This window comes from Rutidosis leptorrhynchoides, chromosome 7 (genome assembly GCF_046630445.1).
Source record: "Rutidosis leptorrhynchoides isolate AG116_Rl617_1_P2 chromosome 7, CSIRO_AGI_Rlap_v1, whole genome shotgun sequence".
Taxonomy (NCBI): Eukaryota; Viridiplantae; Streptophyta; class Magnoliopsida; order Asterales; family Asteraceae; genus Rutidosis; species Rutidosis leptorrhynchoides.
The window spans coordinates 363,811,215-363,826,657 of NC_092339.1; the positions used below are offsets into that span (position 1 = coordinate 363,811,215).

The 15,443-nt window shown below is 35.6% G+C and overlaps 2 protein-coding genes across 3 annotated transcripts; one reads left to right on the forward strand and one right to left on the reverse strand.

Annotated features, from left to right (window-relative positions):
* Window positions 1-9,765: 9,765 nt before the first annotated feature.
* LOC139860470 (ethylene-responsive transcription factor CRF2-like) lies at window positions 9,766-10,755 on the reverse strand. The gene has a single exon (XM_071849223.1). It carries the CDS (start codon window positions 10,753-10,755, stop codon window positions 9,766-9,768), a length of 990 nt encoding a protein of 329 aa, XP_071705324.1.
* Window positions 10,756-12,813: 2,058 nt separating this feature from the next.
* Window positions 12,814-14,250, forward strand: LOC139857107 (uncharacterized). 2 transcript variants are annotated; one of them, XR_011762341.1, is made up of 5 exons: window positions 12,814-12,926; window positions 13,188-13,326; window positions 13,602-13,701; window positions 13,929-14,053; window positions 14,221-14,250. XR_011762341.1 is itself a non-coding variant. In XM_071845831.1 (4 exons), exons 1-4 carry the CDS (start codon window positions 12,827-12,829, stop codon window positions 13,962-13,964), a joined length of 375 nt encoding a protein of 124 aa, XP_071701932.1. In that variant the 5' UTR covers window positions 12,814-12,826; the 3' UTR covers window positions 13,965-14,148. The 2 variants fall into 2 exon arrangements, 1 of the variants encoding a protein (XP_071701932.1); XM_071845831.1 differs by lacking the exon at window positions 14,221-14,250 and having other exon boundaries at window positions 13,929-14,148.
* The last annotated feature ends 1,193 nt before the right edge of the window (window positions 14,251-15,443 follow it).

Sequence of the window (15,443 nt, forward strand, 5' to 3'; positions counted from 1 at the left end):
AAACGGTAAAAACCCCCTTTAAAATAATAATATTACTTATATATATATTCGTATTTTTATAAATTAAACTAATATAGCGTTAAGCTTTGATTAAAAGATTCCCTGTGGAACGAACCGGACTTACTAAAAACTACACTACTGTACGATTAGGTACACTGCCTATAAGTGTTGTAGCAAGATTTAAGTATATCCATTCAATAAATAAATAAATATCTTGTGTAAAATTGTATCGTATTTAATAGTATTTCCTTGTAAAATTTAATAGTATTTTATACCCCTTAGCTTTAACTATCAGTCTTCATAGATGATATCCTCATCTACTCCAAGAGCGAAGAAGAGCATGAGCAACATCTTCGATTAGTGCTTGAACTCTTGAGACAAGAGCAACTTTATGCGAAATTCTCCAAGTGTGAATTTTGGTTGAAGGAAGTCCAATTTCTGGGTCATGTTGTGAGTGACCAAGGTATCAAAGTTGACCCTGCCAAAATTGAAGCTATCAGCAAGTGGGAAACCCCACTACTCCGACGCACATTCCCCAATTTCTAGGTCTCACCGGTTACTACCGAAGATTTATTGAAGGTTTCTCTCTGATTGCGCGTCCTTTGACCGCGCTGACTCACAAGGGGAAGAAGTTCATTTGGGAACCCGCACACGAATCAGCATTTCAAACCATGAAGAAGAAGTTAACCACCGCACCTATCTTATCACTTCCTGAAGGCAGTGACGATTTCATCGTTTATTGTGATGCTTCGAAAAGTGGTTTTGGTTGTGTACTGATGCAACGATCAAAGGTTATTGCCTATGCTTCTCGTCAACTGAAGATTCATGAGCGGAACTACACTACTCACGATCTCGAACTTGGAGCCATTGTCTTTGCATTAAAGCTGTGGAGACACTATCTTTATGGAACTAAGAGCACTATTTTCACCGACCACAAGAGCCTCCAACACATCTTTGATCAGAAGCAACTGAATATGAGGCAATGTCGATGGATCGAGACGCTGAACGACTACCATTGTGAACTCCGTTATCACCCTGGCAAGGCCAATGTTGTGGCTGACGCTTTAAGCCGAAAGGAGAGGACGGCACCTCTTCGTGTTCGGGCACTGAACATCACCATACATTCGAATCTCAACAGCCAGATCAGAGTAGCCCAAGATGAGGCTCTCAAAGAGGAGAATATATCTCACGAACATTTGAACATTCTTGTCTCTCGATTCGAGGTTAGGGAAACTGGACTCCGATGTTATGTCGGAAGAATTTGGGTATCTTGTTATGGAGATCTACGAAACCTTATATTAGATGAAGCCACAAGTCGAGATATTCGATTCATCCCGGAGCGGGCAAAATGTATCACGATCTTAAGGAACAGTACTGGTGGCCGAATCTTAAGAAGGATGTTGCAACTTATGTTGGGAAGTGTTTGACTTGTTCAAAAGTTACGGCCGAACATCAAAGACCTTCCGGGTTACTTCAGCAACCGGAAATCCCGTAATAGAAGTGGGAAAGGATAACAATGGATTTCATCACCAAGCTACCAAAGACGGTGGCGGATACGATACCATCTGGGTTATCATTGACCGTCTTACTAAATCTGCACACTTCTTGGCTATGAAGGAAACGGATACGATGGAGAGACTTGCTCAATTATACATCAAAGAGGTTATATCTCGTCATGGTGTACCTTTATCGATCATCTCAGATCGCGATCCCCGTTTTGCTTCCAGATTTTGGCCTTCCTTACAAGAAGCCATGGGAACCCGTCTCGACATGAGTACTGCTTATCACCCACAGACCGACGGGCAGAGCGAACGAACTATTTAGACTTTGGAGGACATGTTGCGTGCATGTGTCATTGATTTTGGAAAGGTCTGGGAAAGGCATTTACCGCTAGCCGAATTCTCGTACAACAACAGTTATCACTCTAGTATTAATGCCGCACCTTTTGAAGCATTTTATGGCCGCAAGTGCCGATCTCCTATTTGTTGGGCCGAAGTAGGCGAAAAGCAAATCACCGGACCCGAGGTAGTCCTTGAAACAACGGAGAAGATTGCTCAGATTCAAGCTAGATTTAAGATGGCCCGTGATTGCTAAAAGAGTTATGCCGATCTTAAACGTAAAGACTTTGAATTCAATGTGGGCAACCGTGTAATGTTGAAGGTTGCACCTTGGAAAGGTGTGATCCGTTTTGGAAAACGTGGAAAGTTAAACCCACGATATATTGGTCCTTTTGAAATTTTGGAACGTGTTGGACCCGTTGCGTACCGTTTGGATCTTCCAACTCAATTGAGCTCAGTTCATCCTACCTTACACGTGTCAAACTTGAAAAAGTGTCTTGCTGCACCCGAACTCATCATACCGCTGGAAGAACTTACCATTGACGACAAACTCCACTTCGTGGAAGAGCCTGTTGAAATCATGGACCGTGAGGTCAAAACTTTGAAACGCAACAAGATTCCAATCATCCGAGTACGATGGAATGCCAAACGAGGACCTGAGTTTACTTGGGAGCGAGAGGATCAAATGATGCAGAAGTATCCTCACCTTTTCCCGACTCCTCCATCTACCTCAACTTAAAATTTCGGGACAAAATTTTCTTTAACAGGTGGGTAATGTAACGACCCTGGATTTTCCATCCTTTAATTAATAATGTTTATTATTAATACTTGTGATTTAATGAATGTATTGATTATATACATTTACTTGTTACCATACTTGACTTTTAAATGCCCAAAACGTCTTTGTGACACACGTACATTACACGAATAATATTTTCGAGTATTATTTACATTCATGATTAAGTTTTATTAATCATTTTTAATTAACTAGTGCTAATGGTTAATTACTTGGGCTTTATGGATTTTTTTTGTTACATACTTGGTCTTTTATTAATGAACTCATGATTAATGGACTTAAGAGCCCACCCTACACACTTAATGGATTAATTACCCCATTAATTTCATGTAAGTATCACATTAAGACTTAACTAGTTGATTAATACTTATGGAATCTAGTTACTAGTATGGTTACACATCTTTCCCATGCAAATACCCCTAATTACCAACTTTTGAGCCATAGGTATGCAAGAGACTAGTGGACTAATCCCTCCCCCTCCCCTTTTGTAAAACCGTCGGCCATTGTGAGTGTAAAAGGGGATTCAAAATTTTTTTTGTTACATATTACTAGTATTACTCTTTCATTTTACACACACACAAATTACTTGCAAGTTCTCTCATCTTTTCCTCTCATTTCTCTTTAATATTGTAAGTAACAAGAACTTCTCTTCTTCCTTTTCTCTTGTCCAAAACCGAATCCCAAACTCATCATCATCATTCTTTGATTGTTGTTTTGTTACTTGTTCTTGTTTGTAGATTACTTACTTGTTGTTGTAGTTGTTACTTACTAGTTACAAGAATCAAACTACCTAGTTTGATTCTTCATATTATCTTGTATTTACAAGAACACACAAGAACCTAACTTACTAGTTAAGTTCTACACTTAATGTTTTAAAAGATTAAAGTTCATGTGTTGTAAAATCATTACTTGAATTCATGTTAGTAAACTTAAAAGTTTACTTCCTTAAAGATCAAGACTTTGGCTTGAATCTTTAAAGTATGAACAACAATGAACTAGTTACTTGTTTATTTAGATTATATCTTCATTTCCTAGCATTTTAAATTCATGATTTATGTTGTTCTTGGTCAAGTGTTACTAGTTAACTTTGATCTCATTTTTCTTGAACTAAAGTTAACTTTATAAGTTCAAGAAGATGGAAGTATAACTTTCTAGTTATAACTTCAAATACTTATGAAAGATCTAAGTTTCTATAGCTTATGGTCTACTTATTTTGTCATAAATAAAAGCTTGTAAGCTTACATACACTTTACAAGATGAAAATCTAAGTTTTGTAACTTATGGTTTCATTAAAGTAAAGATTCAAGTATTATTATTTAGGATTTAACTTAATAACTTTAGATCTAGACCTTTGGGTCTTGGATCTTCAAGATCTAACTAAGAACTATGTTCTACATCTTAAGATCTTGATTAGTTAGTTTACTTTCAAGTTTGTAGTTCAATATTACTTTTATAGTTCATGTATGTGTCGGATCTAAGATTTTGATGTAACTTTGGTTCATCAAGCTACTTGCAACACTTAAATGAGTTGTGCTACATGTCTTAGACTTACACAAGTGTTATTATGGTCAAACCTTGGTTAAGATGATGCAAAGACATCAACAAGTTGTACACTTGAAGCTATATGCATCAAGGATGAGAACCGTGATAAGCATCGAGCACCAAGAACCCACCGGAACCTAATGTTTACTATTTTATGGAACAGACCCGAATACCTAGGCTACTTTAAAGTTGATTTTCAGTTAACTCTGTTCGAGTAGATAATTTTTTGTTTAAGACTCGTCTTAATCCGAGTTACGGTTTAAGATTTATGGCCCTCCGATCGTCACTATGTTCTTTTAACGTTGTACTGAAAATTCTGACCTACTCGCACTTAGACCGTCACCACGGTCAAACGAAGATGAGTTTGCTTCTGGAATTTTTACCACAATTAGAGGACTCATATACGGAGCCATGGCCACTGGTCTCACCTTATTTCAGTAGGTATAGAGGCCGTGGTGACTGATCGAAGTCAGCCTTTGTTTTAAACTCTTTTCATGAATGAAACTTACTTTACACCTTTTGTTTGATGATGAATGATGATGACCTTTAAGACCTAATTTACATACATTTAAACCTATTGGGACGACTTACTGACTTAGTACTTTTGACTTAGGTTGAGGACTTTTCGGACCTACATACTTGCTTACTTCCCGACTCGACTTTACTACTACTTTACCACTGTGAGTTATAGCATCCCTTTTTACTTTAACTATTTTGGGAACTGAGAATACATGCGCATTTTACGTTTTACATACTAGGCACGAGTACTTAAACTTTATATATGTGTGAGTTATACAACGGCATAAACATTTCCTTTAGCTCGGTAACGTTTAGTCATTGGTTTTTGAACCGGTGAACGCGAATCTTAGATATGGATCCATAGGGTTTGACATCCCCACTCGGACTAGTAGCGCTAGCATTTAACGGGTGTTTAATACTTCGTAAACATACGCACTCGCCAAGTGTACTTTCAGGGGGTTATAAACGTTAAGTTAGTTACCAAGTGCCCACGGTTAAACATATACTTTATCATACTGTTTTGAAACGCTCTTTGTAGCACTGAAATCTCGTGGCCTACCTTTCATACTGTTATACTTAAAATATAGCTCACCAACCTTTGTGTTGACATTTTTAAGCATGTTTTTCTCAGGTGCTTAAGGTTAGCCGCTTCCGCTGTTGTACTAGTCTTGCTGTAGAGACCCGCTGCTTTAAAGATGTCACCGCATGAACGTTTATCTTGCATTCATAAACATTATTACTTTTGAAACTATGATTTGTAACGACCTAAGGGTCACGCACTATTATCTTTGCTTCTGTTCATAGAAGCATACTTTTGATGTAAAACATTCGACGTTAGTTATGACGTCACCTTTTACCATGAATGCAAACGTATTTTGAAATAGCATATAGTGTTTGACCTTGTAATGATCCTGTTGTTGATGGTCCGTACACGATGAATTAGTACGGGGCGTCACACAAATCCTCACTCTTGTACATGGATTACATGTATGCGTATGTTTCAATCGTGATTTTTGTGAAAGAATTATAAAAATTATGTCTATAGATCTATATATAAGATAAGTGCGTGTGTAGTAGAGATGGCAATGGCCAACCGATCCGGTGGATATCCACCCGATCCACCCGCTTCGTTATGGATATGGACGAACCTAAATGGATATGGATACGGATATGGATGAACCTAAATGGATATGGATATGGACATGGATGAAAAGTTTCATCCATGGATATATCCATTACCACCCGAAATACATATACAAATACATAAATATAGATATATGTTTACATATTTACTATATATTTTGTTTTCAACCTTATAATTAAATAACTATAATATATTACAATAAAACACGCATATCTAATAAAATAAACTTACAAATTTCATATTTAATTTTTTATAATTCATGTTTTATAGTAAAATAAAATATAACAAATTTTGTTATATTTTGGACAAAGATTACACATTCTCACGGGTAGATCTTAAATATGTAATGTTATATTTATTTGTGCTATACTACATTCTTATTTTCATCGCATATTAGAAAATATAATAACATTTTTATAATATCCATTTGATATTCATTAACCCGCTTAATCCACTGGATATGGATATGGATGGATGACCTGAAACTAAACGGATATGGATGAACAAAGACTAAATGGATATGGATGTGGATACGGCATCACCCGCTCCATATCCGATCTATTGACATCCCTAGTGTGTAGGTAGGTAGTATAAGAAATAAAACTAACATATAGGATTTCAAAGTTAAAATCATTAAGGATGAAAGAAATATAAATTTAATCGATTGGAAGAAGGGAAGGGATGTGAGAAGGAAAAGCAAAAGAGAGATAAATGGGGTATTAGGGGAAATATGAAGTCATTGAATGGTTTAGAGTTATTTCAGACGGGGAATGGTTCAGAGGTTTTTTTATCTCGTTCAGCACCCACCCTTCATTCAGATACACAAATCAAACACACTGAACACTTAACGATTCAGTGTTTAGATCTGAATGCTTCAATTTAGAGACAAACAAACACACCCTAAACCTTGCCATAACTTAAATCTAGATTTTAACTCAATCAAACCATCATTTGAAATTTGGCTTATTAAAATTGATACTTGAAACAATTCAATCTCAACTTCTAGTTATAAAATGTGAAATCGTCTTAGATGTATACCTCTTAGATGTATACCGTTTGTCTCAATATTAAGAGAAGTGGTGTACCACATGCAGTAAATGTGATACAAAATTCTAAGACGTAGAGCTAAAAGGATGCATGACAAAACAATGAAACATGGAGCATTCATTCCATTTTAAGCTAGTAGTTAACGTTTGCGGGTCACGTGTTGTAACACGTGCCTTGCATCACATAATGGCTTAGCTTAACGCCGTTACAACCCCTCTATCTCAAAAAATTTAAAACTCGTCCGTTAACTTAACTAATAACGGAGTTCTTGGCAGCACCAAACATAAAATAAATTATAAAGTTTATAAATTTATATATTTATATATAGTATAAAAACGAATTAAACCCTAAATAAAATACTCCGTAACTAGTTATTGAACCCTCGTTTCGCGCCGGGGGTTCGATTTTTAATGTATTTAATTGCGTTTAGTAAAATTATTTGGTGGCTAACGATGATGTCGTTGAAGCGCAACTCGAGTCGAACTAAAAGGTATAACCCGTGAGAGATTTAAATGTTATTTTAAATTAACAATATATGTGCATCTCCGCGTTTCGTTATAGAATTGTCGACTTTTAAAAATTTAACGCAAAATCAACGTGTATGAAAAGTACCCCAAATATTTAGCTTTTTTTAAAAAGCGTCCGTTTTGAGTATAGCTAGTGACATTGTGTTCCTAAAATTATTTCGAGTTTAACGATGGCGACGGGAAAATTTAACTCGTTGCGAGCGAGAAGATATGACCCGTTGAATATTTGGGTGGAGTTTATTTAAGATTTTTTTTATGAAAATGGTTATTTGACACTTTACCCCCTATTTGGGGGGTCGATTTGAATTTTTCAAAAAAGTGTGGGGCCTTTGTTGGTAAAATGAAATTTAGTTAAAATAAAAAAAAAGTGAAAAGTCGAAAATGCCCTGATACTATTCATAGCTTTTGTCTGTTAGTTAATAGGTAAATAAATACATTTATCTCCGTACAAAAAATTTTGCCAAAATAGACCTATTAATCAGCAAATGTAACACCGGCCATTTTTTTTTTTTTTAAACACACAGCGGAAGACTTTATTAACAAACACAATATAAGTCACGTCATTACGTTTAAGTTTACACAACGGTGTTACGTTATCACAAAACATTATTTATACAAAAGTCCACATCAGAGTTGGGTTGTCAAACATGTCTTCTGCAATAGCACCTTTTCCGACTAGCAGTACCTAAACCTGCAAGGGGAGAATATGTGTGGGATTAGCGCACAGCTAAGTGAATGGAATCTATCTAACAGATATAGCTTAAGCCACACACAAGCTATATACTAACAACAACACTTGCTAACTACCAACTAGCATACAATAAGACAATACGAGGATCGGCGGCTTGTACGAGCACACGACTCCCAGCTGATCGGGCCTGAGTCTACCGATAGTCCCTGCTACTCAATTCACAGTATAGTTATCCAGATGCAGGGGATGCATCATTCACACTATACTCCACAATCAGTAGCCTATGGACCCAACCTCCCCTAGGCACGGTTGACCTCATACGGACTCTAACCTCTCCTAGGCACGGTCTCGAGTCCCCAGTCTCCCTAGGCCCGACTGGTGCCATTCACACAGTGTACACATAATTCACATACAACATCAGGCAAACGATATTATTCTATCATGGCAATTCCTACATTATGCATGGTAAAAGAGTCAACCACAGTAGCATGATATGCTACTTAAACTCTATCCGCAGATAGACCCACTCACCAATTACCAGCAACTGCTCAGTTATTATTTCTGAGCTTCTTCCTTGTCCTTATCTCCTGAGAACAGCAAAAACCAAGTTAGAATAGTGTTCCCATCAAGATTAGACACACTGACAGCGAATTATAGCAAATTCATAAAAAAAATGCGTCCGCTAAAATTTTCATGCTTAACACTTATGCACTTTCAAAATTTACATCCTGAACACCAAAATATAAACGGGCAGCATAACGGCTAGAAAAAGGCACTTTGGTAAAACATTCTGCCCTGTACACACAGTCGGTCGACTGTCGACACAATCAGTCGATTGACCTGTCCAGTCGGTCGATTCATTGGGTAATACATCAATCGGCCGAAGGCAAATCTCAGTCGGTCGGTTCACTCGCCAGTCTGTCGGTTCACCCTCAGTCCGTCCGACAGTCGGCCGACTGTGTTCATCTTCCTCAGAAACTGAACAAAGGCTACGGACTTCACGATGAAATCCTCAAATCTCGATCTAGAGCTCGTCTTAAACACCAAAATCGACCACAAACTTGTTTACTACTTGTTATAGACTCAAAACTCACAACAATTTGACCATAACAACACTTAAATCACTTGTTTTGACACAAATTCAAGTTTTTTACAAAACTCACACAAAACCAAGAATTTAACAACGAGTTGAATACAAAAACACATGTTACTTACCTTGATAGACTCAGTAATCTGTAAGAAACAAGATGGTATGAACAATTTGAGCTCTAAAACACAATTTAGGAATTAGGGTTTGGTTAGGTGGGAGGGATGAAGGTACGGGTGTGTGTGGAAAAATTCTAGAAATGGAAAGAAGAAGACAGTACACTAGTCACATATTTGGGATTAATTCCCACACTGAGCAACACACGGGTATATACCAGTTATCTGATATCTTTCGCACAAGATTAGGTAACCCAAACGAGGTCCAAATAAAATAAACAAACCTGTTCTGGGACCCTTGTCACAAACTGGTCATAACACAATTATAATAAAACACTAATAAAATAATTAAAATAAAAATCACTTAAGACTAAGCACAAACCCTTAGGACAAAATGGACAACTTACAACTAGCCCGGGTTTCAGTCTGTTACAGCAAATAACCCGAATCCGTTGCTTTTATAAAGCAACAAGAGGATCCGACCCAAATATATCACGAAAGTCTTGCATGTACTCATTAGCGGGCCAAGGTGAAGATCCGAAGCCGAAATCATAACCACATCCGAGTAACATTTCAGCCGGGTCTGATCCTTCGAATTCGGTACCCGAAAATGTAACCGGGTCGTATATATCTCTTACAAAATCCGAGAAATCAAATAAGCGACCGGGTGAAAAATGCCCGTCAAACGGTTGAAACACCGGAAAGTTCGACGCATTAGTTCCTGTAACTTCAAAACCGTCACAAACGACGTCGTGTAACGGACTATGCTGAGCTGACTCAGCCGATTCGGCCATAAACTCGTCATTTGAAGATGAAGAAGAACGTAGCACAGATTTCGGAGAAGATAATTTATCATTCATTTGCCACTCATCACCGGAGTTGTAACCGGAATCAACCGACGACGATTTTTTGATGGTTTTCGGTGGTGGAATGGTAAAGTTTGTAAGCGCGTTAGATCCACGCAACTGAATAGCCGCGTGATCGTATACCATTGCAGCTTCTTCAGCTGTTTCGTATGTTCCCAACCATAACCGAACCCGTCGGGTCGGGTCTCTAATTTCCGCAGCCCATTTCCCCCATGGTCGTTGCCGTACACCTCTATATTTTTTACCCGTGGTAACAACTTTCAAACGTTTCTTTTCACTTTTTACCACCGCGTTTCTCCTCCGACTCTTTCCGTTACGAACACCGTTAATATTAACGGAAACGTCGGTTTCACAACACGTATTAATCGTAACCTCGTTAACTAATTTCTTCACTCTTTTAATTGTAAACATTTCATTTTCGTCACCGGAGCTGTCAGTGGCGTACTCGTCGGTGACGGTGATTCTCACAATTTTATCGCCGGAGTTTATTTTATCTGATTTGTGGAGCATTGTAGTGTAGGTTTTGTGCTCGGTGAATTTAACAGAAGACGGTAAAACAGATTTATTTGTTTTTATTTCCATTTAAGAAATAATAAAAATGTGATTATTTAATTATTGTGTTTGAGTGACATTGAAATGAAGTGGGTGATGATGAACTGATTTATATATAATGTTTAAAGGGGGATTGAGTTGAGATTCGCAAACGATAGAAGAAGAATAAAAATTAAAAAGAGGGAAAGATTAAAGGGGAAAATAAAGGTGCTATAAAAAGATGGAAAAATTAAAGGGTGGGGGGAGAAAAAACTTCTTTTTTACTGCCGGAAAAAGGAATCAAGGAATAAATTGTGGTTTTTTTCCGGTGAGTTTTAAGTTTTTTATTTATTACTCCGTATTTATTTTATACTTGGTGTTTTTCAGAGATAGAGGTAGAAAGAGAAATGGTGGTGAAGGTTTGTGAAGAGGATAATGAAAATTTCAAAGGTGCAGTGAAGAGGGAAGTGGTATCCCTAGCTTGCTTTTTTATAGGATCCTGCATACCTTTTTTTAGTCAAATTAGTTAAGAGTGTTCATCAGTTCGATTTTCGATTTGTTCGGTGTATTCAGTTTTGAATTTTTTTTTTGAGTAAAACTGAAAATCGAACTGAAACCAAATTCAAAATAAAAACTGAACCGAAACCGAATTCGAAAAAAATTCAAAATCATGAAAAAAATTCAAAATCATGTTAGTTTAAATGTGGCGTTACTGATGTCTTACTTATTTACAACCGAAAACAATGACCTATTATTAAATTATCAAGAATTCAATGATTTATTAATATTTACAGCTTAATTGTGACGTTTATCAATTCCGTTACTAAGAAAATGAACACAATAATTTGAGTAACATAAATATATAATGATGTCACCTAATCGTCATATGAGAACCTATTTGAATGATTGAATTCTAAAATACAATGACATTAAAACACAAATATTCAAATTATATATAATAAAAATTTTGAATTTGATTTTTAGTTTAATAGAATCCACAATTTTTAAAAATCAAACCGAAAATCAAATTCAAATTCGGATTCGATTTTACTCGAACAAATAACAAATACGGAGCAGTGGAGCACTAACAATAAAACCCCAGTATCCTGTCTCCGACCAATTTAATTTTCGCTATCTCATCATCAAAATCAAATCGAGAGTAAATACTGTAAATGATCTATTTCAATTTGTGCTTAGGAATTCAAATCCGAAAATGAAAATGAAGATGTCTCCAAGCAGTTTTATCAGATGTTCAGATTCATTCATCAAGAGGCCGTTGAATAAGCCAACGAGATGATTCGGTAAATTTAAATCACAATTCATGTTTAGGGTTTACATGATCAGATGATGTATATATTGTTTTTACTTTTTTTTTTTATTGATTGATAAATAGGAGTTTAACATTGAGAACTGAAGTTATAATTAGTGGAAACTGAGAAAATGTAATTGAATTTCTAATGTCCCTTTGCCCCATTATTATCAATTTATTCTATATGAAAATAGCTAATAAAACATATCAAATGTTTGATAATAACTAAAATAATTAAGCGCCGAATGGTCCAAATTTTGAATGATTTAATGGTTATGATTGAACTTGATTCTATTTGATAATTATTCTGAATGAATGAGATGAAAGATGTAAAATTATTGTATTAATATTTTACAAGAATAAATAGAAGAATATATACTGTTGTTTGATAGTTTTTTTAATATAATAGGAGGAGGATATTAATAGAAAATATAGGTGTTAAATAGTTAAAGAAAGTAGTTAAACTCGGAATGGTTGAGCAGACATTTTTTCTTGTCATTCAGAGCGCGCTAAATGTTGAATGGTTCAACACTTGGTGTTGATTTGTTCGAATAAGAAGCAATCAAACACAACCATAACGTGCAAAATGTGTGATATCTAAACTTTTTGCTCCGGTTATAATTTATAATATTCTATATTCTATTTTGCACATAAAAGGATTAACGTTTATTGAAATGTCATGATTTCAGAATGTAACTGGTCAATAAGTGCCTACATGAACTACCACATTGGCAGCGACAATGATGTGGACTGCCATATGCCCATATAGGTGGAGTTGATGATGTTGAATGTCACATATTCAAAGGTGATGCCATGGATGCATACGTTGGCTGCCATGTAGGCACTAACCTGCTGACTAGTCACACACCTTGTACCTCCATCAAATGTTACAGTAGTTGCGAAATTGGCTCTTGTAAGCGTTTTTCGGAGCGACAGCTTATTTGATATCCCACATTTTTGGATATATATTTTCTAACTTTTTCATGTATGAATATAACTGGATGTAAATGTTAATGTGATATTTTTTACATATAATGGTCAAGATAGTGAGGTAATAAGGTTAAGTTCTTTGTGAAGATTACCTGCCAGATTTATTTAACTTTTTACAATATTGCATAAATCAGTAAATTCCATTTTACAACATTTGATAAACTGTGTCAAAATGTTTTTGCAGTGAGTATTCCATGCACCTTAATGCTTCTCCGATTAATGTTCTTCAAGCTCAGGATCGAAGATTTAGTTAATACAATGAGACAAACAAGATCAAAAGATCTATTAAATTATGACAGGCTGTTAGCGCTCGCATTGTTCAGGTATAAGTCTAACTTTAATTGAACTTATTTACTTTCCATCGCATAAAAATCACTCTTGGATCGTTGGATCTTTCAATTGGACGCAAATCCGACTCATTTGTAACTTTTAGATCTTTTAAAAGTTAAGATCTTTTATGAACGAAACACAATAAATTTGAACAATGTGTACTAAAAGCGTTGAACGAACCTACGCACATTAATGCACAAACTTTAGCATTCTAAAAGTGTTGATATTTGGAAGGAAATGTTTTTATAACGAGTTTTGAAATTGACAGCTTTGGAGGTGTACTTTTAGCTTCTCGATACGGTAAGATTGTGCTCGAGAACACAGTTGATGCTAGATTGGATGTTATATTTCGTGGAAAGTTTCCAGAGGTACGCTTATATTTTCTATCTTTATAATAGTTAAGATAGTTATAACATTGGTATTTCACTAATATAAATATAAATAATGATATAGGCTCTTTTTGGTATCTATTATGTAGTACGTTACACTTTTACCTGGTAGTTTAGCTAGTCAGATGTAATTGAGATGATTTTCTAGTTACTGTGCGACCCGTAAATGATTGATTTGAGTCAGGTTTTTGCCTGTTTCTTTGCAGATTCACCAACTATTATTTGCTCAGTCTGCTGCTTAAATTGGATATGCAGTATCATTTATCGAATTATTGCTTGAAGTAGTCAGATTATCGAAGCAAACATGCATAAAGAACGTATCTACCACTAGGTACTTTCCTCATATGTTTTTCTCCAGTAATCTCTCAGTTTCGATAGATATTTATATTTATTTTGTTAGCCATTCAACATGATGTTTCTCCCTACCTGGGTAAACAAAGTGATTGGAGCTACAACGGTTGCTTATTTCTGAGTCATCTTCATAAAATGACCTTGCAGATTTTTTGTTTGACGCATTTGCAACAGACATTGCTCATTTGTTGAATAAAATACCTCATTTTCTGGTAAATCTACTTCAAATTTTATCTCTTATGATCTGTTTGGTCTTTTCAAGTTAATTTCTTTCGACGTAAAGTTTTGTATATGAGTTTTGTTCAATAGAAACAGTTAAATGTCTCATCTATTTTTTTTTCTTTCTTTTTTGCGGTAAGGGGATAATAATGACACACACGGTAAGAAGTTACATAGTAAATAAACTGTAAAAACCTTAATAGTAAAGTTGACACCGCCCTTCCCCAAGAACATCTTGAGAAAGTCAAAGGAGTGTCTCGTCTCATGGTCCATAACCAAATGAATTTTACTTGGTTTTGACGGACTCGTTCATCTTTAATGAATTTGTCCTGGTTTTATAGTATTCGTTTTGTTTTTTCTTTTACAAAAAAATAAGATCAATACCTTTGATGGTAAAGGCCTCACCTCTCCAAAACTTTGTCTCAATCGTAGTTTTTACATAAATATCTGTATGTACAAAAAGAGTACTATAATTATTAAAGTGTCAATTTTACTATGTTTGAAGCCCACAGAATAAAGAAATGATGTTAACTTAGCAAACCCTTGTTGATTTGCTTGTTATACGGGTTGGTGATCTAATTGTAGGACCGATCAACGGTCATGTATGAAGTAGGAAATATCATCTTATTTAGGGAAGAAAATATTGTTTTTTAATCAATAAGGAATGAAAGTTAGTTAGTCACTTGTAATTAGGATTATTTAGAAAAGATAGATTCTTTCTTTGCTTTTATTATCCTGCTTGATTTTTGTAGAAAACTTCAATATATAAGGGATATAGTAAGTATGGAATTATAGATTGCGAGCTGATGATTTCATTGATAATAAACGTTTGTATATATACAAGTACGATGAGAGGTATAAGGTAACAACTGTAGCTATTGTATAGGTAATTAGTTAGGATAAATATAACAAGCCAATTAGTTTCATGATGACCAAATCACGAGGAGGTGATAATATGCCCTGCTGGATGGCGCTACCATTGGTGACCTCAATCTTCGACCAAAACTTGAGGAAAGAGCTAATATTCCGGACACTAAACGTACCATCTTGAATTTTTTTTACGAATAAAGTGATAATTCAAGGCAATATGTTTCATTTTGCTATGAAACACATAGTTGGCGCAAAGATAAGTTCCTCCAATGTTATCACAG

Excerpts from the sequence above, each read along its gene's own strand:
- LOC139860470 (XM_071849223.1), bottom strand. The coding sequence starts at position 10,755 with ATGGAAATAAAAACAAATAAATCTGTTTTACCGTCTTCTGTTAAATTC.
- LOC139857107 (XM_071845831.1), top strand. The coding sequence starts at position 12,827 with ATGGATGCATACGTTGGCTGCCATGTAGGCACTAACCTGCTGACTAGT. Across the intron at positions 13,327-13,601 it reads TTAGCGCTCGCATTGTTCAG|CTTTGGAGGTGTACTTTTAG; the intron begins GTATAAGTCTAA and ends TGAAATTGACAG. Across the intron at positions 13,702-13,928 it reads TTCGTGGAAAGTTTCCAGAG|ATTCACCAACTATTATTTGC; the intron begins GTACGCTTATAT and ends GTTTCTTTGCAG.